This window comes from Anomaloglossus baeobatrachus, chromosome 4 (genome assembly GCF_048569485.1).
Source record: "Anomaloglossus baeobatrachus isolate aAnoBae1 chromosome 4, aAnoBae1.hap1, whole genome shotgun sequence".
NCBI classification, from domain to species: domain Eukaryota; kingdom Metazoa; phylum Chordata; class Amphibia; order Anura; family Aromobatidae; genus Anomaloglossus; species Anomaloglossus baeobatrachus.
In genome coordinates, this window is record NC_134356.1 from 682,457,749 (window position 1) to 682,481,507 (window position 23,759).

The 23,759-nt window shown below is 50.8% G+C and overlaps 1 protein-coding gene across 1 annotated transcript in view; it reads right to left on the reverse strand.

The window, feature by feature from the left end:
* DNAH2 (dynein axonemal heavy chain 2) overlaps nucleotides 1-23,759 on the reverse strand; it is a 253,646-nt gene that overhangs the window by 50,621 nt on the left and 179,266 nt on the right. Inside the window, exons 27-51 of the mRNA XM_075346717.1 lie at nucleotides 19,113-19,269; nucleotides 18,880-18,962; nucleotides 18,624-18,804; nucleotides 18,269-18,407; nucleotides 17,973-18,190; nucleotides 17,781-17,879; nucleotides 17,563-17,688; nucleotides 17,371-17,481; nucleotides 16,871-17,059; nucleotides 15,178-15,281; nucleotides 14,854-15,043; nucleotides 14,524-14,704; nucleotides 14,255-14,382; nucleotides 14,029-14,181; nucleotides 12,647-12,772; nucleotides 11,996-12,214; nucleotides 11,673-11,790; nucleotides 6,920-7,056; nucleotides 6,697-6,834; nucleotides 4,376-4,534; nucleotides 4,145-4,297; nucleotides 3,855-3,946; nucleotides 3,454-3,652; nucleotides 3,148-3,372; nucleotides 2,946-3,050 (exon numbers count right to left, since the gene is read on the reverse strand). Of these exons, the coding sequence (XP_075202832.1) occupies nucleotides 2,946-3,050; nucleotides 3,148-3,372; nucleotides 3,454-3,652; nucleotides 3,855-3,946; nucleotides 4,145-4,297; nucleotides 4,376-4,534; nucleotides 6,697-6,834; nucleotides 6,920-7,056; nucleotides 11,673-11,790; nucleotides 11,996-12,214; nucleotides 12,647-12,772; nucleotides 14,029-14,181; nucleotides 14,255-14,382; nucleotides 14,524-14,704; nucleotides 14,854-15,043; nucleotides 15,178-15,281; nucleotides 16,871-17,059; nucleotides 17,371-17,481; nucleotides 17,563-17,688; nucleotides 17,781-17,879; nucleotides 17,973-18,190; nucleotides 18,269-18,407; nucleotides 18,624-18,804; nucleotides 18,880-18,962; nucleotides 19,113-19,269 (3,730 nt within the window). The remainder of the gene's footprint in view (nucleotides 1-2,945; nucleotides 3,051-3,147; nucleotides 3,373-3,453; nucleotides 3,653-3,854; nucleotides 3,947-4,144; nucleotides 4,298-4,375; nucleotides 4,535-6,696; nucleotides 6,835-6,919; nucleotides 7,057-11,672; nucleotides 11,791-11,995; nucleotides 12,215-12,646; nucleotides 12,773-14,028; nucleotides 14,182-14,254; nucleotides 14,383-14,523; nucleotides 14,705-14,853; nucleotides 15,044-15,177; nucleotides 15,282-16,870; nucleotides 17,060-17,370; nucleotides 17,482-17,562; nucleotides 17,689-17,780; nucleotides 17,880-17,972; nucleotides 18,191-18,268; nucleotides 18,408-18,623; nucleotides 18,805-18,879; nucleotides 18,963-19,112; nucleotides 19,270-23,759) is intronic.

Below are 23,759 nucleotides of genomic sequence, written 5' to 3' on the forward strand. Positions count from 1 at the left end.
TGTGAGAATGACCTGGGCGTTATCTAATGTGAGAATGACCCTGGGGTCTCCTAATGTGAGAATAACCTGGGTGTTATCTAATGTGAGAATGACCCTGGGGTCTCCTAATGTGAGAATCACCCTGGCGTCTCCTAATGTGAGAATCACCCTGGCGTCTCCTAATGTGAGAATGACTTGGGCGTTATCTAATGTGAGAATACCCTGGGGTCTCCTAATGTGAGAATAACCTGGGCGTTATCTAATGTGAGAATGACCCTGGGGTCTCCTAATGTGAGAATGACCTGGGCGTTATCTAATGTGAGAATGACCCTGGGGTCTCCTAATGTGAGAATAACCTGGGCGTTATCTAATGTGAGAATGACCCTGGGGTCTCCTAATGTGAGAATAACCTGGGCGTTATCTAATGTGAGAATGACCCTGGGGTCTCCTAATGTGAGAATGACCTGGGCGTTGTCTAATGTGAGAATGACCCTGGGGTCTCCAAATGTGAGAATAACCTGGGCGTTATCTAATGTGAGAATGACATGGACGTTATCTAATGTGAGAAAGACCCTGGGGTCTCATAATGTGAGAATAACCTGGGCGTTGTCTAATGTGAGAATGACCCTGGGGTCTCCAAATGTGAGAATAACCTGGGCGTTATCTAATGTGAGAATGACCCTGGGGTCTCCTAATGTGAGAATGACCCTGGGGTCTCCTAATGTGAGAACTGGGCGTTGTCTAATGTGAGAATGACCCTGGGGTCTCCAAATGTGAGAATAACCTGGGCGTTATCTAATGTGAGAATGACATGGACGTTATCTAATGTGAGAAAGACCCTGGGGTCTCCTAATGTGAGAATAACCTGGACGTTATCTAATGTGAGAATGACCCTGGGGTCTCCAAATGTGAAAATAACCTGGGCGTTATCTAATGTCAGAATGACCTTGGGATCTCCTAATGTGAGAATAACCTGGGCGTTATCTAATGTGAGAATAACCTGGGCATTATCTAATGTGAGCATGACCCTGGGGTCTCCTAATGTGAGAATAACCTGGGCGTTATCTAATGTGAGAATGACCCTGGGGTCTCCTAATGTGAGAATAACCTGGGCGTTATCTAATGTGAGAATGACCCTGGGGTCTCCTAATGTGAGAATGACCTGGGCGTTGTCTAATGTGAGAATGACCCTGGGGTCTCCAAATGTGAGAATAACCTGGGCGTTATCTAATGTGAGAATGACATGGACGTTATCTAATGTGAGAATGACCCTGGGGTCTCCTAATGTGAGAATGACATGGACGTTATCTAATGTGAGAATGACCCTGGGGTCTCCTAATGTGAGAATGACCTGGGCGTTATCTAATGTGAGAATGACCCTGGGGTCTCCTAATGTGAGAATAACCTGGGCGTTATCTAATGTGAGAATGACCCTGGGGTCTCCTAATGTGAGAATGACCTGGGCGTTGTCTAATGTGAGAATGACCCTGGGGTCTCCAAATGTGAGAATAACCTGGGCGTTATCTAATGTGAGAATGACATGGACATTATCTAATGTGAGAAAGACCCTGGCGTCTCATAATGTGAGAATAACCTGGGCGTTGTCTAATGTGAGAATGACCCTGGGGTCTCCAAATGTGAGAATAACCTGGGCGTTATCTAATGTGAAAATGACCCTGGGGTCTCCTAATGTGAGAATGACCCTGGGGTCTCCTAATGTGAGAACTGGGCGTTGTCTAATGTGAGAATGACCCTGGGGTCTCCAAATGTGAGAATAACCTGGGCGTTATCTAATGTGAGAATGACATGGACGTTATCTAATGTGAGAAAGACCCTGGGGTCTCCTAATGTGAGAATAACCTGGACGTTATCTAATGTGAGAATGACCCTGGGGTCTCCTAATGTGAGAATAACCTGGACGTTATCTAATGTGAGAATGACCCTGGGGTCTCCTAATGTGAGAATAACCTGGGCGTTATCTAATGTGAGAATAACCTGGGCATTATCTAATGTGAGCATGACCCTGGGGTCTCCTAATGTGAGAATAACCTGGGCGTTATCTAATGTGAGAATGACCCTGGGGTCTCCTAATGTGAGAATAACCTGGGTGTTATCTAATGTGAGAATGACCCTGGGGTCTCCTAATGTGAGAATGACCTGGGTGTTATCTAATGTGAGAATGACATGGACGTTATCTAATGTGAGAATGACCCTGGGGTCTCCTAATGTGAGAATAACCTGGGCGTAATCTAATATGAGAATAATGTGGGCGCTATCTAATGTGAAAATAACCTGGGGTCTCCTAATGTGGGAAATGGGTTTCGTAGTGTGAGCATGACCTGGAAAGTGAATGAGTGGAGGAGGTGGTCTCAAAATGTGAATGACCATGGTGATTGCAGGAATCTCATAGTATGAGAATTATCAGGGGAGTCTCATAGTGTGAGAATAACCTGGTGGGAGGTCTCATAGTGTGAGAATGACCTGGCAGGAGGTCTCATAATGTGAGAATGACCAGGTTGTAGGTCTCATAGTGTGAGAATGACCTGCTGAGGAGGTCTCATAGTGTGAGAATGACCTGGCAGGAGGTCTCATAATGTGAGAATGACCAGGTTGGAGGTCTCATAGTGTGAGAATGACCTGTCAAGGAGGTCTCATAGTGTGAGAATAACCTGGTGGGAGTTCTTATAGTGTTAGCATGACCTGGTGGGAATTCTTATAGTGTGAGAATGATGTGGCGGACGGGAGGTCTCATACTGTGAGAATGACCTGCTATAAAGCAGAACTTGCTCTCGCCTCTCAGCAGAAACTACATGATCCATCAGAAAGTTGCCAGATTAATGAGGATAACTTTCCTTAGTACAATTTGCAGATTTCCATCCGTTCTCTATAAAAGCCTGGAGCAACCTCCACCTATCTCTGTGGCTTCAGCACCATCTATAAAAGAGGTGGCAGTAGTTACTACTCACCGAGGGAAAGGTCATGTTAATCAGGTTAAACCTGCTCTGGAATCGGCCGGATATAGCTGTACGACCTCCACCAGGAGGACCCATGGCTGCTACGATCAGCATGTCCTGTAGAGAGCGGAGATACATGGGAAGTTAGATGAGGAGCAGGACAGCGGATCTGAGCTTCGCCATGGTGGTGACTCAACGTCACCCGGCTTCTGACCTTCACATATTTGATGCTCTGATTCTGACGATCGTACCAGAAACCATAGTCGATCCAGAGCCGCAGGAGCTCCAGAGGCGGCTGAGATCCGAACGTGTCCTTGGCTGGCATGTTCAGGTCATCCATGAAGGTCAGGAGATGCTTGCCCCCGGCAGGGACGTAGACGCCCTTCGTTCTCTTCTCCACCCGACTTTCAATGATGTTTTGTACGTTGTTGGACGTGGTCTGGGGAGGAACCAGTGACACCAGTGACAAGATTGTACTGGTGCCATGAGCCTGTATGACAGATGAAGGATAGTCACGTACCTGGGCGGACATGTTCACCGTCAGCAGCGCCCACTTATAAGCGTCTAAGGACTGCAGGACACTTTGGGCGATGGAGGTCTTCCCGGTACCCACTGGCCCAACAAGTAGGACTGGGCTCTGGTTTGACACCAGGGCATTTACTATGAACTGGTAGCGGACGGTGTCCACTGTGGGCACCATAATCTTGTAGAATGGGGCACTGTGGGGAGAGGAAAGTGTCATGGACTGTGACCGTGTTGTATGGGACTCATCCCATCTTATGTTCAGTAGACAGGTATTAAATGGAAACGATTAACATCTGAATTATTCAGCAAACAGAGATCTTGATAATGGCAAGTCTGTGTAATAAAGCTGCAGCTGAAGACAAGGAGTGTGAAGAAGCAGAGAAGACATGGACTCACTTGGCCGGGATCCTCCAGCCCTTAGGGAGCCGTTCCTCAAAGTTGAGCCAATTCTTGCTTTTAGGATCCACAAAATATTCATATACGGTGTCCTGAAATAAGAGGATCATGAGAATGAAGAGGAGCTGCGGTACCCGATACGGCGCACGGGCTGCGGAGAGGATCACCAGGTGCAGGACACCCAGGCCAACACAAGACTTGGTGGCCACATCAGCGCAGGTGATGGTGATGATCCTCCACCATAACACCGACTCCCCGAGGGTCTGCCGCCTCCGCCGCAGCTGAATCACCTTATTGGGGAAGCTTCCTTCCAGCTCTCGCAGGTAGTTGTCCATTTTCCTCCTTCCATCTTCATCCACCGAGGCGCACACTGACCAGATCATGCAGAATATGAAGCAGAGCTCCACCATGCGGCTATAGTTATCGGGGTCAGCGGGGTTCACCTGCGGGAGAACATGAGAGAGAGAGCTCACCTAGAGCTCCAGAGCGAGGACAGGAAAGGTCCCCCGCACCGCACTCACCCCATTCTCCGCTGTGGCAAGAGAGTCGTAGAGTTTGCAAAGAGAGATGACTCCGCAGGTCTCTTCTTGGGGAACCAGGTCTGTACAGTTAAGCCTCTTGTATTCAAGAATACGCCCGACATACTTATCAAACATACGCTGCAGCGTCTCCACCTCGGTCTGCGCAGGGAACAAGGGAAGGTTAGAGAAGGGTTGTGAATGTAGAAGGCACGCTTTACTGTAGAGAGCACGCTTCACTGTAGAGAGCACGCTTTACTGTAGAGAGCACGCTTCACTGTAGAGAGCACGCTTCTCTGTAGAGAGCAAGCTTTAGTGTAGAAGGCATGCTTCACTGTAGAGAGCACGCTTCACTGTAGAGAGCACGCTTCACTGTAGAGAGCACGCTTCACTGTAGAGAGCACGCTTCACTGTAGAGAGCGCGCTTCACTGTAGAGAGCGCGCTTCACTGTAGAGAGCGAGCTTTACTGTAGAGAGCACGCTTCACTGTAGAGAGCGCGCTTCACTGTAGAGAGCGCGCTTCACTGTAGAGAGCGAGCTTCACTGTAGAGAGCACGCTTCACTGTAGAGAGCACGCTTCACTGTAGAGAGCACACTTCACTGTAGAGAGCGCGCTTCACTGTAGAGAGCGCGCTTCACTGTAGAGAGCGAGCTTTACTGTAGAGAGCACGCTTCACTGTAGAGAGCACGCTTCACTGTAGAGAGCACGCTTCACTGTAGAGAGCACGCTTCACTGTAGAGAGCGCGCTTCACTGTAGAGAGCGCGCTTTACTGTAGAGAGCACGCTTCACTGTAGAGAGCGAGCTTTACTGTAGAGAGCACGCTTCACTGTAGAGAGCACGCTTCACTGTAGAGAGCGCGCTTCACTGTAGAGAGCGCGCTTTACTGTAGAGAGCACGCTTCACTGTAGAGAGCACACTTTACTGTAGAGAGCACGCTTTACTGTAGAGCGAATTCTTCACTGTAGAGAGCATGCTTCACTGTAGAGAGCATGCTTCACTGTAGAGAGCACGCGTCACTGTAGAAGGCATGCTTTACTGTAAAGAGCACGCTTCACTATAGAGAGCACGCTTTACTGTAGAGAGCACGCTTTACTGTAGAGAGCACACTTCACTGTAGAGAGCACGCTTTACTGTAGAGAGCACACTTCACTGTAGAGAGCACGCTTTACTGTACAGAGCACATTTTACTGTAAAGAACACGCTTTACTTAAGAGATCACACTTTACTGTAAAGAGCACATTTTACTGTAGAAGGTACGCTTTACTGTAGAGAGGCGCTTTACTGTAGAAGGCATGCTTCACTGTAGAGAGCACACTTTATTGTGAAGAGCACGCTTCACTGTACAAAGTAGGCTTTACTGTAAAGACCACATTTTACTGTAGAAGGTATGCTTTACTGTAGAGGGCACGCTTTACTGTAGAAGGCACGCTTCACTGTAGAGAGCACACTTTATTGTGAAGAGCACGCTTCACTGTAGAGAGCACATTTTACTTTAGAAGGTACATTTTACTGTAGAGAGCCGCTTTACTGTAGAGAGCACGCTTTACTGTAGAGAGCACGCTTTACTGCAGTAGGCATGCTTTACTGTAGAGAGCACGCTTTACTGCAGAAGGCACGCTCTACTGTAGAGAGCACGCTTTACTGTAGAAGGCATGCTTTACTGTAGAGAGCACGCTTTACTGCAGTAGGCATGCTTTACTGTAGAGAGCACGCTTTACTGTAGAGAGCACGTTTTACTGTAGAAGGCACGCTTTACTGCAGTAGGCATGCTTTACTGTAGAAGTCATGCTTTACTGTAGAGAGCACGCTTTACTGTAGCGAGTAGGCTTTAATGTAGAGAGCATGCTTTACTGTAAACAGCACACTTTACTGTAGAGGACACGCTTTAATGTAAAAGGCACGCTTTCCTGTAGATAGCATGCTCTACTGTAGAGGGCACGCTTTACTGTAGAGAGCACACTTTACTGTAGAGAGCACACTTTACTATAGCGAGCAGGCTTTAATGTAGAGGGCACGCTTTACTATAGAGGACACGTTTTACTGTAGACAGCATGCTTTACTGTAGAAGGTACACTTTACTGTAGAGAGCCACTTTATTGTAGAAGGCACACTTTAATGTAGAAGGCACGCTTTACTGTAGAAGGCACGCTTTACTGTAGAGGACACACTTAACTGTAAAAGGCACGCTTTACTGTAGAGGGAACGCTTTACTGTAGAGAGCACGCTTCACTGTAGAGTACTACACGCTTCACTATAGAGGCTTTCCCAGTAATCTGCCCTATAATGGACAGTAACCACATCCCAGACACCACTGCTATGCACCTTTCCTCTCTTCTGCAGCCAGGACTGGACATACGGCTTCCACCCCAGACTGGTGTGGTCCGTGTACACCATGCCGCAGCGGGACACCGTAGCTGGAGAGGCCACTGCCAGATCGGCAACTTCAAACAACAAAGACACCTGGGGAGGGGATAGAGCGCACAGATTACCATGCCTTAGGATGTGAATTGTCAGCTCATGGGGTCAGAGGTGGCGGTGAGCTCACCTGCTCCGGCATGGCGATCCTCTCCCCATTAATGAGAGTCAGGACTTTATTGTCGTCCATCACAGAATTCATGCTCTCGATCCACAGAGTGTCCACGGGGCCGTCAAACACGATCCACTTCTCATCCGGCTTCTCATCTGTAAGAGAGAATAATCCGCATGTGAGACCTCCAATGTCTGTCTCCTCGTACTGTACGGCCCCCGCTCACACACTCCTCGTACTGTACGGCCCCCGCTCACACACTCCTCGTACTGTACGGCCCCCGCTCACACACTCCTCGTACTGTACGGCCCCCGCTCACACACTCCTCGTACTGTACGGCCCCCGCTCACACACTCCTCGTACTGTACGGCCCCCGCTCACACACTCCTCGTACTGTACGGCCCCCGCTCACACACTCCTGTACTGTACGGCCCCCGCTCACACACTCCTGTACTGTACGGCCCCTGCTCACACGCTCCTGTACTGTACGGCCCCCGCTCACACGCTCCTGTACTGTACGGCCCCCGCTCACACGCTCCTGTACTGTACGGCCCCCGCTCACACGCCCCTGTACTGTACGGCCCCCGCTCACACACTCCTGTACTGTACGGCCCCCGCTCACACACTCCTGTACTGTACGGCCCCCGATCACACACTCCTGTACTGTACGGCCCCCGCTCACACACTCCTGTACTGTACGGCCCCCGCTCACACACTCCTCGTACTGTACGGCCCCCGCTCACACACTCCTCGTACTGTACGGCCCCCGCTCACACACTCCTCATACTGTACGGCCCCCGCTCACACACTCCTGTATTGTACGGCCCCCGCTCACACACTCCTCGTACTGTACGGCCCCCGCTCACACACTCCTCGTACTGTACGGCCCCCGCTCACACGCTCCTGTACTGTACGGCCCCCGCTCACACACTCCTGTACTGAACGGCCCCCGCTCACACACTCCTGTACTGTACGGCCCCCGCTCACACACTCCTGTACTGTACGGCCCCCGCTCACACACTCCTCGTACTGTACGGCCCCCGCTCACACACTCCTCGTACTGTACGGCCCCCGCTCACACACTCCTCGTACTGTACAGCCCCCGCTCACACACTCCTGTACTGTACGGCCCCTGCTCACACACTCCTCGTACTGTACGGCCTCTGCTCACACACTCCTCGAACTGTACGGCCCCCGCTCACACACTCCTGTACTGTACGGCCCCCGCTCACACACTCCTGTACTGTACGGCCCCCGATCACACACTCCTGTACTGTACGGCCCCCGCTCACACACTCCTGTACTGTACGGCCCCCGCTCACACACTCCTCGTACTGTACGGCCCCCGCTCACACACTCCTCGTACTGTACGGCCCCCGCTCACACACTCCTCATACTGTACGGCCCCCGCTCACACACTCCTGTATTGTACGGCCCCCGCTCACACACTCCTCGTACTGTACGGCCCCCGCTCACACACTCCTCGTACTGTACGGCCCCCGCTCACACGCCCCTGTACTGTACGGCCCCCGCTCACACGCTCCTGTACTGTACGGCCCCCGCTCACACGCTCCTGTACTGTACGGCCCCCGCTCACACACTCCTGTACTGTACGGCCCCCGCTCACACACTCCTGTACTGTACGGCCCCTGCTCACACGCTCCTGTACTGTACGGCCCCCGCTCACACACTCCTCGTACTGTACGGCCTCCGCTCACACACTCCTTGTACTGTACGGCCCCCGCTCACCCACTCCTTGTACTCTACGGCCCCCGCTCACACACTCCTGTACTGTACGGCCTCTGCTCACACACTCCTGTACTGTACGGCCTCTGCTCACACGCTCCTGTACTGTACGGCCCTCGCTCACACACTCCTGTACTGTACGGCCCCTGCTCACACGCTCCTGTACTGTACGGCCCCCGCTCACACGCTCCTGTACTGTACGGCCCCCGCTCACACGCTCCTGTACTGTACGGCCCCCGCTCACACGCCCCTGTACTGTACGACCCCCGCTCACACACTCCTCGTACTGTACGGCCCCCGCTCACACACTCCTGTACTGTACGGCCCCCGCTCACACACTCCTGTACTGTACGGCCCCCGATCACACACTCCTGTACTGTACGGCCCCCGCTCACACACTCCTGTACTGTACGGCCCCCGCTCACACACTCCTCGTACTGTACGGCCCCCGCTCACACACTCCTCATACTGTACGGCCCCCGCTCACACACTCCTGTATTGTACGGCCCCCGCTCACACACTCCTCGTACTGTACGGCCCCCGCTCACACACTCCTCGTACTGTACGGCCCCCGCTCACACGCTCCTGTACTGTACGGCCCCCGCTCACACACTCCTGTACTGAACGGCCCCCGCTCACACACTCCTGTACTGTACGGCCCCCGCTCACACACTCCTGTACTGTACGGCCCCCCGCTCACACACTCCTCGTACTGTACGGCCCCCGCTCACACACTCCTCGTACTGTACGGCCCCCGCTCACACACTCCTCGTACTGTACAGCCCCCGCTCACACACTCCTGTACTGTACGGCCCCTGCTCACACACTCCTCGTACTGTACGGCCTCTGCTCACACACTCCTCGTACTGTACGGCCCCCGCTCACACACTCCTGTACTGTACGGCCCCCGCTCACACGCTCCTGTACTGTACGGCCCCCGCTCACACGCTCCTGTACTGTATGGCCCCCGCTCACACGCTCCTGTACTGTACGGTCCCCGCTCACCCACTCCTGTACTGTACGGCCCCGATCACACACTCCTCGTACTGTACGGCCCCCGCTCACCCACTCCTGTACTGTACGGCCCCCGCTCACCCACTCCTGTACTGTACGGCCCCCGCTCACACACCTCACACACTCCTGTACTGTACGACCCCTGATCACACACTCCTGTATTGTACGGCCCCCGCTCACACGCTCCTCGTACTGTACAGCTTCTGCTCACACACTCCTCATACTGTACGGCCCCCGGTCTCACACTCCTCTTTCTGTATGGCCCCCGCTCTCACACTCCTCTTTCTGTACAGCCCCTGCTCACACACTCCTGTATTATACGGCCCCCGCTCACACGCTCCTCGTACTGTACAGCTTCCGCTCACACACTCCTCATACTGTACGGCCCCCGCTCTCACACTCCTCTTTCTGTACGGCCCCCGCTCACATACTCCCTGTACTGTACGGCCCCCGCTCACACACTCCTCATACTGTACGGCCCCCGCTCACACACTCCTCATACTGTACGGCCCCCGCTCACACACTCCTCATACTGTACGGCCCCCGCTCACACACTCCTCGTACTGTACGGCCCCCTCTCACACACTCCTCATACTGTACGGCCCCCGCTCACACACTCCTCATACTGTACGGCCCCCGCTCACACACTCCTCATACTGTACGGCCCCCTCTCACACACTCCTCATACTGTACGGCCCCCGCTCACACACTCCTCATACTGTACGGCCTCCGCTCACACACTCCCTGTACTGTACGGCGTCCACTCACACACTCCCTGTACTCTACGGCCTCCGCTCACACACTCCTGTACTGTACGGCGTCCGCTCACACACTCCCTGTACTCTACGGCCTCCGCTCACACACTCCTGTACTGTACGGCGTCCGCTCACACACTCCTTGTACTGTACGGCCCCCGCGCACACACTCCTGTACTTTCGGCTCCTGCTCACACACTCCTGTACTGTACGACCCCCGCTCACACACTCCTGTACTGTATGGCCCCTGCTCACACACTCCTGTACTGTACGACCCCCGCTCACACACTCCTGTACTGTACGGCCCCCGCTCACACACTCCTTGTACTGTACGGCCCCCGCTCACACACTCCTGTACTTTTGGCTCCTGCTCACACACTCCTTGTACTGTACGGCCCCTGCTCACACACTCCTGTACTGTACGACCCCCGCTCACACACTCCTGTACTGTACGGCCCCTGCTCACACACTCCTTGTACTGTACGGCCCCCGCTCACACACTCCTGTACTTTCGGCTCCTGCTCACACACTCCTGTACTGTACGACCCCCGCTCACACACTCCCTGTACTCTACGGCCTCCGCTCACACACTCCCTGTACTGTACGGGGTCCGCTCACACACTCCTCGTACTGTACGGCCTCCGCTCACACACTCCTGTACTGTACGGCCCCCGCTCACACACTCCTGTACTGTATGGCCCCTGATCACACACTCCTCGTACTGTACGGCCCCCGCTCACCCACTCCTGTACTGTACGGCCCCCGCTTACACACTCCTGTACTGTACGGCCCCTGATCACACACTCCTGTACTGTACGGCTCCTGATCACACACTCCCTGTACTCTACGGCCTCCGCTCACACACTCCCTGTACTGTACGGGGTCCGCTCACACAATCCTCGTACTGTACGGCCCCCGCTCACACACTCCTGTACTGTACGGCCCCCGCTCACACACTCCTGTACTGTATGGCCCCTGATCACACACTCCTCGTACTGTACGGCCCCCGCTCACCCACTCCTGTACTGTACGGCCCCCGCTCACACACTCCTGTACTGTACGGCCCCTGATCACACACTCCTCGTACTGTACGGCTCCCGCTCACCCACTCCTCGTACTGTACGGCCCCTGCTCACACGCTCATCGTACTGTACGGCCTCCGCTCACACACTCCTCGTACTGTACGGCCCCCACTTCTTACTGGTAGTCGCCAAATCACCTTGTACAGATATGTAATGTATATGTTATGTGGGCACCTGCGCATGCTGTCCTCATGAGACTGGAGAGAATGCCATTTGTCCACTCGTTGGTTGTCAGGTCGTATTCCCCATACAGCTCCCCCAGAGACACGGCTTTGGGATTTAGGGGGAAATCCTGTGTATGGGAGATGAGATAATTGTATACATGGCAGCAGATTTATCCAGATAAATGAGCTGCACAATGAGTGATGCTGTACAAAATAAGCCCCCGTGGTAGAGGACCTGGGAATATTAGCTGCTCCTCTCAGGGGGCGAGGGGGCTATGCTCAGGATGACACCGGCCGTAGTAAGACCATTGCAGATAATGTCTGTCCTCTCACCCGCACAAGGTTATAGTTAGTGTCCCCGTTGCGGTGCAGCGCAGATATGGCCGCCTGTAGGCAGCGCCACGTGGTCGTCTTCCCACTGCATGTCCTCCCTACGATCATGCAGGAGTGGCGCGAGGTCTTGGTCTCGTACAGCTGGATGACTTTGGTGACCGTGAAGGGCGTTACTTGCAGGCCGGAGAGTCGGAGTTCTTGTTCAATCTGTTCCCGGAGCTGAAGGCACACAAGGAAGAGCGAAGAGCTACAAACGGTTCATTCACGGAAGCGGCACAACACCTTCCAGCTGCAGATCACGAAGGTGCCCACCCATCATCTGCTTATTACAGACCAACCACATTATTATCTGCAGCTGAAAATTTCTACATACATGTATCACCTGTGTTATACTCCAGTCACACCCAAAGCTTTACCAATCTCGCTGTTTCCCTCTGCCAATCAGTAATGTCCCGCACTGGGGGGGGAGATTAATAGTTATAGGAAATGTCTGTCTTCAAGTGCCGGGCATTAATAGAGTACAGCTCTGGATGTGAGTAGAATGGTGGCACCGTTAACCATACATCTGCTGGTCCTCTGCTGATCACACTTCTGTTCAGGGGGCTCATGTGCCCAGACCATCAGATGTCAGACTTTACCCACTGAACCCACCTTTCCATAATCCACAGGTGGAGTGTCGATGCCGGGGAATAAGTCCTGCATGATCCCATTAAACAGGGGAAGGTCGACAGAGGTCAGCTTGGCGATGTTCATATCCTTCATGGACATCAGAAGGACCTGAAGATGAGCATGTAGACAGGAATATGGTGAATGTGAGGCTATAGGGGTCCATCTGACCTTCTGCCACCTTCACCCACCTCCTCATCAGACAAGTCCGGGTGTGTTATCCCTCAGAAAAATGTGAGCATTAGGCCGCGTGACCCTCTGCCACTCTCACCCACCTCCTCATTAGACAAGTCCGGGTGTGTTACCCCTCAGAAAAGTGTGAGCATGAGGCCGCGTGACCCTCTGCCACTCTCACCCACCTCCTCATTAGACAAGTCCTGGCGTGTGAACGTAGGGCTACATGAGTCCATCTGACACCCTTACCCATCAGAAAAGTGTGAGCGTGAGGCTGCGTGACCCTCTACCATTCTCACCCACCACCTCATCAGACGAGTTCTGATGTGTGAATGTAGGGCCACATAAGTCCATCTGAGACCCTTACCACCCATCAGAAAAGTGTGAACGTGAGGCCGCGTGACCCTCTACTACTCTTACCCACCTCATCATCAGACGAGTCCTGGTGTGTGAACGTAGGGCCACATGAGCCCATCTGAGATCCTTACCACCCCTCAGAAAAGTGTGAGCGTGAGGCTGCGTGACCCTCTGCCACTCTCACCCACCTCCTCATCAGACGAGTTTTGGTGTGTGAACGTAGGGCCACATGAGCCCATCTGAGATCCTTACCACCCCTCAGAAAAGTGTGAACGTGAGGCTGCATGACCCTCTACCACTCTCATCTACCTCATCATCAGACAAGTCCTGGTGTGTGAATGTAGGGCTTCATGAGTCCATCTGACATACTTACCCCTCAGAAAAGTGGGACGTGAGGCCGCATGACCCTCTGCCACTCTCACCCACCTCATCATTAGACAAGTCCTGGTGTGTGAACGTAGGGCTACATGAGTCCATCTAACACCCTTACCCCTCAGAAAAGTGTGAACGTGAGGCCGCATGACCCTCTGCCACTCTCACCCACCTCATCATCAGACAAGTCCTGGTGTGTGAATGTAGGGCTACATGAGTCCATCTGACACCCTTACCCATAAGAAAAGTGTGATCATGAGGCTGCATGTGCCCACCTAACACCCTTACCCCTCAGAAAAGTGTGAACGTGAGGCCGCATGACCCTCTGCCACTCTCACCCACCTCATCATTAGACAAGTCCTGGTGTGTGAACATAGGACCACATGAGCCCATCTGACACCCTTACCCATCAGAAAAGTGTGAGCATGAGGCTGTGTGACCCTCTGCCACTCTCACCCACCTACCTCCTCATCAGACAGGTCGGGCCGGACCCGTCGCTTCCGTCCGGCGTACCGCAGCAGTGAGGTCAGGGCTCTCAGCCCGAAGTCGTAATGGTCCTGCTTGGAAAGCTGCTGCACGGCCAGTGAGTACAGGGTGTAGACCTTCTTTGCCAGGAGCTGCCGGACAAATCCAAAATGTCACCCCTGCCCTGGTGATAGGCACGTATTTCACCGTACCACCTGTCATTACCTTACAATTACCAAAGCCCTCTCCAAATAGGATGATCTCCGCGATCAGCGTGGAGTCTGGGACCACCATGGAAATGGGTCTGAACATGGACTTGAGGTTATCGGGGAGCTCAGTGCGGCCGGCGTAACCTATGAGACAAGGTGGACGTGGTTGTGGTGACACGTGATGACCACTAGTGGCAGCTATCACAGCTCTCCCTATAAGTGTCATTCCTTACTGTGGGTCTAGCATTATATTCCTGCACTGAGGAGCTCAGGATGAGCAGATACCTGGGTTCATGGTGATGAAGATGCCACAAGACCAAACCAAGTTGATCTCCCTTCCCTCAAATACAAATCGGGTGAGGTTGGAGGACAGGGCGGACAGGATAGACAGGATCTGCTGCGCGACCACCGACAGGACTTCAATATTGATGCGGTTAAACTCGTCAAAGCATCCCCAAGCGCCGGTCTGGAGAACAAAGATGAGGCGGTCAGTGCATCCCGGCTGATGTTATACTCTAGTCACATTCAGAGCTTCTGCAGAATTATAAATGTAGCTCTGGATGTGATGGAAACTAAAAAATGAAAACCTCCCAGAGACTCGGAGGAGACATCTACCTGTGCCAGACCGGAGTACATCCTCCCCATAGACTTATAGTCCAGGCCCTCCGAGCAGTTCACCACAATCACGTACATCCCCAGCGCCTTCCCCAGGTCCTTCACCGTCTCAGTCTTTCCGGTACCGGCTGGGCCCTTGGGAGATCCTCCGCGGTGGAGGTGCAGAGCGGTGGTGAGAGTCATGTAACACCTGAGGGCGATGTGTATAGAGGCGGCGATCAACGTGTGATGGAGCTGCGGTATCAGGAGGGGTCACATCACAGATACCACATCATCCGCGCAACATAGAGGAGGGTGAACCACGTATATACATATATACTGCACCTGTCAGTCAGGGGAGTGATCACCAGCCGGCCAGAGTTCCCCAGGTATTCATAGCCGTACTGGAAGTGAGTGTTCGTCTGTCTAATGAGACAGTCATCGGCGTCCTGCAGAGAGAGAGCACACCGCAACCATTGTCACCCCGATACCAGACTGTCAGCCCGCAGGGGGAGGAGACTCACAGCTCCTCCTATCTGTATCACCCTGCAGGGGGAGGAGACTCACAGCTCCTCCTATCTGTATCACCCTGCAGGGGGAGGAGACTCACAGCTCCTCCTATCTGTATCACCCTGCAGGGGGAGGAGACTCACAGCTCTTCCTATCTGTATCCCCCTGCAGGGGGAGGAGACTCATAGCTCCTCCTATCTGTATCACCCTGCAAGGGGAGGAGATTCATAGTTCCTCCTATCTATCACCCTGCAGGGGGAGGAGACTCATAGCTCCTCCTATCTGTATCACCCTGCAGGGGAGGATACTCAGAGCTCCTCCTATCTGTATCACCCTACAGGGGGAGGAGAATCATAGCTCCTGTGACGACCTGACCTCTGTCAGTGCCTAGCATGGGTTAAATTTCTTAAAATTCAGCCAGACATGAAGATAGTTTGTTTATAGATGGGGGATAAGCTCCTCATTGTTTTACAAGACTCTTGTTGACTCATGTAATTGCCTTGGCTAATGAAGGCCAGACACCCAGATAAATCAATTATGCGAACTTCCCATTGTATTACTAAGTGAATTGCTAGATGTGATGTAACTTACCTGTCTCTCCCTTGTCTCTGGATATTTGAATATGGCTTGAAATCTAGCCAATAAGAGCCCAGTCTTATCCACCAATCGTGAAGATCCCAATGGTCTGAATGGAGAGCTCAGGCGTATAAGAAGGAGGACTGTCCATTGCCCGGGTAGACTCTGGCTACATGCTACGATTCTAGGATCTGCGGATCCGATTGGCAAGCCATAACCAAACCTGGATTACAACACTACATGGACTTCAGGATCGAATGCAAGGATTCGGCTGAGATATCAAGGACTACCTAAGGAAGGAATCCAGCTTGGGACAATCCAGTCACCGGACTACAGACTTTGCAGTCCTCATCCAGCTTCCAAAATCTGGCATATTCCAGTCTCGGCGGGTGCCCGCCGAAAGCGGGGTGCTGCTGGATTGGAGTAATTAGCCCTGGAAGCTCTGAGGCACGGACATTCTAATCCCTGGTGAGCCAGCGGAAGGGGGAGACTCTGTTGCCGGTTACATCCTGTGGTTTTGCTGGTTATGTTATGTGCCGTTAATTGTTTGGGGATCCAATAAAGTCTTAATATTGTGATTCCCTCATCCTGTGTTGTCTGAGGAGTGTTACGCCCACGGTTAAGGAGGTCGGGCGTTCAGTTGGGATGAGCCCTGGGCCACGCTGTCTTTCTAAAGGCGGCCGGGCCAGCGGACGAGAGCACCCACTGACCCCCGTGTCTCCACAGCTCCTCCTATCTTTTTCACCCTGCAAGGGGCGGGGACTCATAGCTCCTCCTATCTCTATCACCCTGCAAGGGGCGGGGACTCATAGCTCCTCCTATCTCTATCACCCTGCAGGGGGAGGAGACTCACAGCTCCTCCTATTTGTATCACCCTGAAGGGGGAGGAGACTCATAGCTCCTCCTATCTGTATCACCCTGCAGGCGCAGGAGACTCGTGTCTGGACTTTACCTTTTCCCAGTAGAATCGCAGTTGACTCAACCACTCAAACGAGGAGACGTCCATGCAGCCGCTCTTCAGCATCTTGTCGATGACGTCTCTAGCGTGGACCTCCACCGTTACTAAGGCCACCAGCTTCAGCCGCAGGGTCTTGGTCAGGTTTCCCCGGATAGCATCGGAGTATTTGTTGAGCATAGAGACCTGTGTACATGTAATGGGTCAGACCTGGTGACACAATGGCCGTATAGAGAACATCTCTGCTTGCTGTCCTAGAATGATAATATTCTTGCCTCCATCCTCGGGTCTGACATGATCACTGATCGTGTCCAGCTGATCGGTGTGAGCTTGTGTGACGCCAGGATGTAAGCAAGAAATGTTCTCATTTACTGACTGCAAGCAGAGATTGTGTAATTACAAGGTTACAGCTATAGATACATAAGACTGGAATGTCCCTTTAAGAGGAGACAAAGTCAATAAACATCCTTAGGAGAGCAGGCGATGGGAGCGCGGACCTGCTTCTTCTTCATGACTTTGAGGTACTTCTTGTCTGCGCGCTCCTTGGCTGTCACCAGGGACTTGGTCACATCGGTGGTCCACTGGATCTGACTGGAGGTGATCAACATCTATGAGAAGTGTGGATGAGAAGATGAGGGTGATGACCAGGGTTGAGACTGCGTCCCCCCTGAGGAGTTTTGGGCACGCACCTGTCCTGCCCACTCCTTCACCCACTTGTCCCGCTTGCTGGACATTTTCTTTAGTGCCAGCCGGCAGTTTCGGAGAAGCTCCTTCAATGTCCAGCGCATGGTTCTCTCAATGTCGCATAGCCAGGCCTGGAAGACCGGACACAAGGTGTCACAAAGCAGCGGCCACACGGTCTACAACTCCTCGCCTACCTAGACAAGTCTGTAAATCCACTGCTTACCTCCACGGGACCCTCTAATAACACCGGATTGGTGAACTCCACATACTCTCCTTCCGCTGAGAACATCCCAACAGCCTCCGACTTGCTGCCCACTCCGACCTGGAACAGATATAACAGGAGGGGGGGTCATATGTGGAAACAGAGGCCCCCTTTAGTTCCCTCAGAGTGTGTATGGAGAAGACGTAGTGATACCTTCTGGATCTTGATGGACTTAATGTTATCGAAGCATTTCTTGAGATGCGGCTGGACGGCTTCGGGATTTCGGGACTGGCCGAGGATCTCCAGCAGGTCATCATTGGACAGAAAGTAGAAGCGCGGGAAGATGTGGCGTTTGGTCTCCAGGTACATGTCCAGCGACTTCTGTATCCCCTCCAGCACCTGGTTCATCGCCCCCAGCTTCTCCAGCAGACCTGACAAGAGGAAGGACAGAGGCCACCTGTGATCCCGTCCCTCCATAACACTCAGAAAGGCCGTGCCAGCCTACACACCTGGGTGGTGGGTGCCTCGCAGGGCATTGTTGTCTTTGCTCAGTCGGTCCATTATGGTCTTCCAGTTGATATTCACCTCATCGAACTCCGCTGACTCCTGAGGAAGCTGCTTCCTGATGTCCTCACCCAAAAAGATGTTCTGCAGATGGCGAGAAAGTAAATTGTGTACCGTGGTAATACTGTATCTGGCCACAAGATGGCGCTCGGCACTAGCAGATGCCTAATAACTCCTCTGTTCAGGCACAGATTCGGGGAACGAGGGCTCCCTGACCCATTTTGATGCTACAGTGAAGAGAAGTTAAAAAAAATCCAAAAATACAGAAAAAAAACCCATAGGAACATGGCGGGTTCTTACCTCAAGATACAACCACTGCCTCTGCACGGTGAGGATGGACTCGATCACCTCCAGGATATGTGACAGGCAGCGCTCCCACCTGTCCACCTCTTGTTCAAAAGCTTTCACAAATGGAGAAGCCTTCATGGTGGATAAGGCCACCTGGTTGTCTTCTAAGGCCTGGAAGACGTCGTCTGTGCCTCTGATAGAAGCAGATAAGTCAATCAGGGGTCCACGGGTGAGAGAGTCTGCATGGAGATCAGGAGAAGGGGCTCACCTCAGCCGGTGGTGACCCTTATCTTTGTGGGGTACGATGTCCAGCAGGGTCTCCTCCCAGGTCCGAGAGATGTTCTCCAGAGCCTGCCGGGCAGAAGAACAGATTTATCTTTCTCAGCCGCTACAACTTGTGGTTCTCAAGCGGTGGGCAAGCTGGGCATGCTGGGAATTTTAGTTTCAAAGGTTGGGGGCCACTGATTTACAAGCCAAAGAGGGGCCATGTATTACACTGACCTGCTCTATGGATAACTCCTTGGTGGCCGCCATGGAGATCTCACTGATCTTCTCCACGTATTGGTCTAACCCGAGCTCCACGATCCTCTCCAGAGTGAAGTCATCGGCTCCCTGGTCAAATGGCCTCTGGATCTCCTGCTTCACTTGTGTCCAGTGCCTGGGACCGGGAGAAGCAGAGATGATCACTATGAGAACATAGGACACATACAGTATACACACATATACAGTATATAATATATATACCGTATATATCATACATGCATGTACACCGAGCCCGGAACTATCAGAGTCACCACCATCAGAACATAGGGCATAGGACACACACGTATATCACAAACATATGTATATATATATGTATGTATATATATATATATATATATATATATACAGTGCCTACAAGTAGTATTCAACCCCCTGCACATTTAGCAGGTTTACACATTCGGAATAACTTGGCATTGTGACATTTGGACTGTAGATCAGCCTGGAAGTGTGAAATGCAGCAAAAAAGAATGTTATTTATTTTTTTATTTTTTTTTTTAAATTGTGAAAAGTTTATTCAGAGGTCATTTATTATTCAACCCCTCAAACCACCAGAATTCTGTTTGGATCCCCTAAAGTATTAAGAAGTATTTCAGGCACAAAGAACAATGAGCTTCACATGTTTGGATTAATTATCTCTTTTTCCAGCCTTTTCTGACTAATTAAGACCCTCCCCAAACTTGTGAACAGCACTCATACATGGTCAACATGGGAAAGACAAAGGAGCATTCCAAGGCCATCAGAGACAAGATCGTGGAGGGTCACAAGGCTGGCAAGGGGTACAAAACCCTTTCCAAGGAGTTGGGCCTACCTGTCTCCACTGTTGGGAGCATCATCCGGAAGTGGAAGGCTTATGGAACTACTGTTAGCCTTCCACGGCCTGGACAGCCTTTGAAAGTTTCCACCCGTGCCGAGGACAGGCTTGTCTGAAGAGTCAAGGCTAACCCAAGGACAACAAGGAAGGAGCTCCGGGAAGATCTCATGGCAGTGGGGACATTGGTTTCAGTCAATACCATAAGTAACGTACTCCACCGCAATGGTCTCCGTTCCAGACGAGCCCGTAAGGTACCTTTACTTTCAAAGCGTCATGTCAAGGCTCGTCTACAGTTTGCTCATGATCACTTGGAGGACTCTGAGACAGACTGGTTCAAGGTTCTCTGGTCTGATGAGACCAAGATCGAGATCTTTGGTGCCAACCACACAGGTGACGTTTGGAGACTGGATGGCACTGCATACGACCCCAAGAATACCATCCCTACAGTCAAGCATGGTGGTGGCAGCATCATGCTGTGGGGCTGTTTCTCAGCCAAGGGGCCTGGCCATCTGGTCCGCATCCATGGGAAGATGGATAGCACGGCCTACTTGGAGAATTTGGCCAAGAACCTGTGCTCCTCCATCAAGGATCTTAAGATGGGTCGTCATTTCATCTTCCAACAAGACAACGACCCAAAGCACACAGCCAAGGAAACCAAGGCCTGGTTCAAGAGGGAAAAAATCAAGGTGTTGCAGTGGCCTAGTCAGTCTCCTGACCTTAACCCAATTGAAAACTTGTGGAAGGAGCTCAAGATTAAAGTCCACATGAGACACCCAAAGAACCTAGATAACTTGGAGAAGATCTGCATGGAGGAGTGGGCCAAGATAACTCCAGAGACCTGTGCCGGCCTGATCAGGTCTTATAAAAGACGATTATTAGCTGTAATTGCAAACAAGGGTTATTCCACAAAATATTAAACCTAGGGGTTGAATAATAATTGACCCACACTTTTATGTTGAAAATTTATTAAAATTTAACTGAGCAACATAACTTGTTGGTTTGTAAGATTTATGCATCTGTTAATAAATCCTGCTCTTGTTTGAAGTTTCCAGGCTCTAACTTATTTGCATCTATCAAATCTGCTAAATCTGCAGGGGGTTAAATACTACTTGTAGGCACTGTATATATATATATATATATATATATATATATATATGTATATATATATATATAAAAATACAGTTAGGTCCAGAAATATTTGGACAGTGACACAAGTTTTGTTATTTTAGCTGTTTACAAAAACATGTTCAGAAGTACAATTATATATAATATGGGCTGAAAGTGCACACTCCCAGCTGCAATATGAGAGTTTTCACATCCAAATCGGAGAAAGGGTTTAGGAATCATAGCTCTGTAATGCATAGCCTCCTCTTTTTCAAGGGACCAAAAGTAATTGGACAAGGGACTCTAAGGGCTGCAATTAACTCTGAAGGCGTCTCCCTTGTTAACCTGTAATTAATGAAGTAGTTAAAAGGTCTGGGGTTGATTACAGGTGTGTGGTTTTGCATTTGGAAGCTGTTGCTGTGACCAGACAACATGCGGTCTAAGGAACTCTCAATTGAGGTGAAGTAGAACATCCTGAGGCTGAAAAAAAAGAAAAAATCCATCAGAGAGATAGCAGACATGCTTGGAGTAGCAAAATCAACAGTCGGGTACATTCTGAGAAAAAAGGAATTGACTGGTGAGCTTGGGAACTCAAAAAGGCCTGGGCGTCCACGGATGACAACAGTGGTGGATGATCGCCGCATACTTTCTTTGGTGAAGAAGAACCCGTTCACAACATCAACTGAAGTCCAGAACACTCTCAGTGAAGTAGGTGTATCTGTCTCTAAGTCAACAGTAAAGAGAAGACTCCATGAAAGTAAATACAAAGGGTTCACATCTAGATGCAAACCATTCATCAATTCCAAAAATAGACAGGCCACAGTTAAATTTGCTGAAAAACACCTCATGAAGCCAGCTCAGTTCTGGAAAAGTATTCTATGGACAGATGAGACCAAGATCAACCTGTACCAGAATGATGGGAAGAAAAAAGTTTGGAGAAGAAAGGGAACGGCACATGATCCAAGGCACACCACATCCTCTGTAAAACATGGTGGAGGCAACGTGATGGCATGGGCATGCATGGCTTTCAATGGCACTGGGTCACTTGTGTTTATTGATGACATAACAGCAGACAAGAGTAGCCGGATGAATTCTGAAGTGTACCGGGATATACTTTCAGCCCAGATTCAGCCAAATGCCACAAAGTTGATCAGACGGCGCTTCATAGTACAGATGGACAATGACCCCAAGCATACAGCCAAAGCTACCCAGGAGTTCATGAGTGCAAAAAAGTGGAACATTCTGCAATGGCCAAGTCAATCACCAGATCTTAACCCAATTGAGCATGCATTTCACTTGCTCAAATCCAGACTTAAGACGGAAAGACCCACAAACAAGCAAGACCTGAAGGCTGCGGCTGTAAAGGCCTGGCAAAGCATTAAGAAGGAGGAAACCCAGCGTTTGGTGATGTCCATGGGTTCCAGACTTAAGGCAGTGATTGCCTCCAAAGGATTCGCAACAAAATATTGAAAATAAAAATATTTTGTTTGGGTTTGGTTTATTTGTCCAATTACTTTTGACCTCCTAAAATGTGGAGTGTTTGTAAAGAAATGTGACAATTCCTACAATTTCTATCAGATATTTTTATTCAAACCTTCAAATTAAACGTTACAATCTGCACTTGAATTCTGTTGTAGAGGTTTCATTTCAAATCCAATGTGGTGGCATGCAGAGCCCAACTCGCCAAAATTGTGTCACTGTCCAAAGATTTCTGGACCTAACTGTATATATATATATATATATATATATACAGTTAGGTCCAGAAATCTTTGGACAGTGACACAATTTTGGCGAGTTGGGCTCTGCATGCCACCACATTGGATTTGAAATGAAACCTCTACAACAGAATTCAAGTGCAGATTGTAACGTTTAATTTGAAGGTTTGAACAAAAATATCTGATAGAAATTGTATATAGTGGGTAATTAGATTATCGGTCTGGCGAGCGCTGACAATGCACAGGTTCCATAAAGGTTAAAGTTGCTTTATTATTAAAATATTTCAGAATGCTCCTGTTATTCAGATACAACGCGTTTCAGCATTACAACAATGCTTTCCTCAGGTATCCTGATACCTGAGGAAAGCATTGTTGTAATGCTGAAACGCGTTGTATCTGAATAACAGGAGCATTCTGAAATATTTTAATAATAAAGCAACTTTAACCTTTATGGAACCTGTGCATTGTCAGCGCTCGCCAGACCGATAATCTAATTACCCACTATATGCACACTCCCTTCTGAGGGATTCGGTCAGAGCTGCAGCAAGACATAGGCACTCCATATAGAAGTGAAACCCATAGCTGGAGAACAGTGGATCGCTGCAACACTCCAGAACCCAGAGTGCCGGGGATCCTAGGAGAAAACCAGCGGTCCTGTATCCGGACATCTCCAACAAAGATCACGATCCATTAGGATCGATACCAAGGCTTCAAACTCCCAATCCAGCTAAGATCGGAGGATCTATACAACTAACACCGGGGTTGTGCGAGGGCGCACAACCTCACCAGGTGAGCAAACCCATATACCTCTAAACTTAATATTAGACCCGCAGGTACTACTCATAAGCGCTATTTCTCTTTTTAGTGATAGAAATTGTAGGAATTGTACACATTTCTTTACAAACACTCCACATTTTAGGAGGTCAAAAGTAATTGGACAAATAAACCAAACCCAAACAAAATATTTTTATTTTC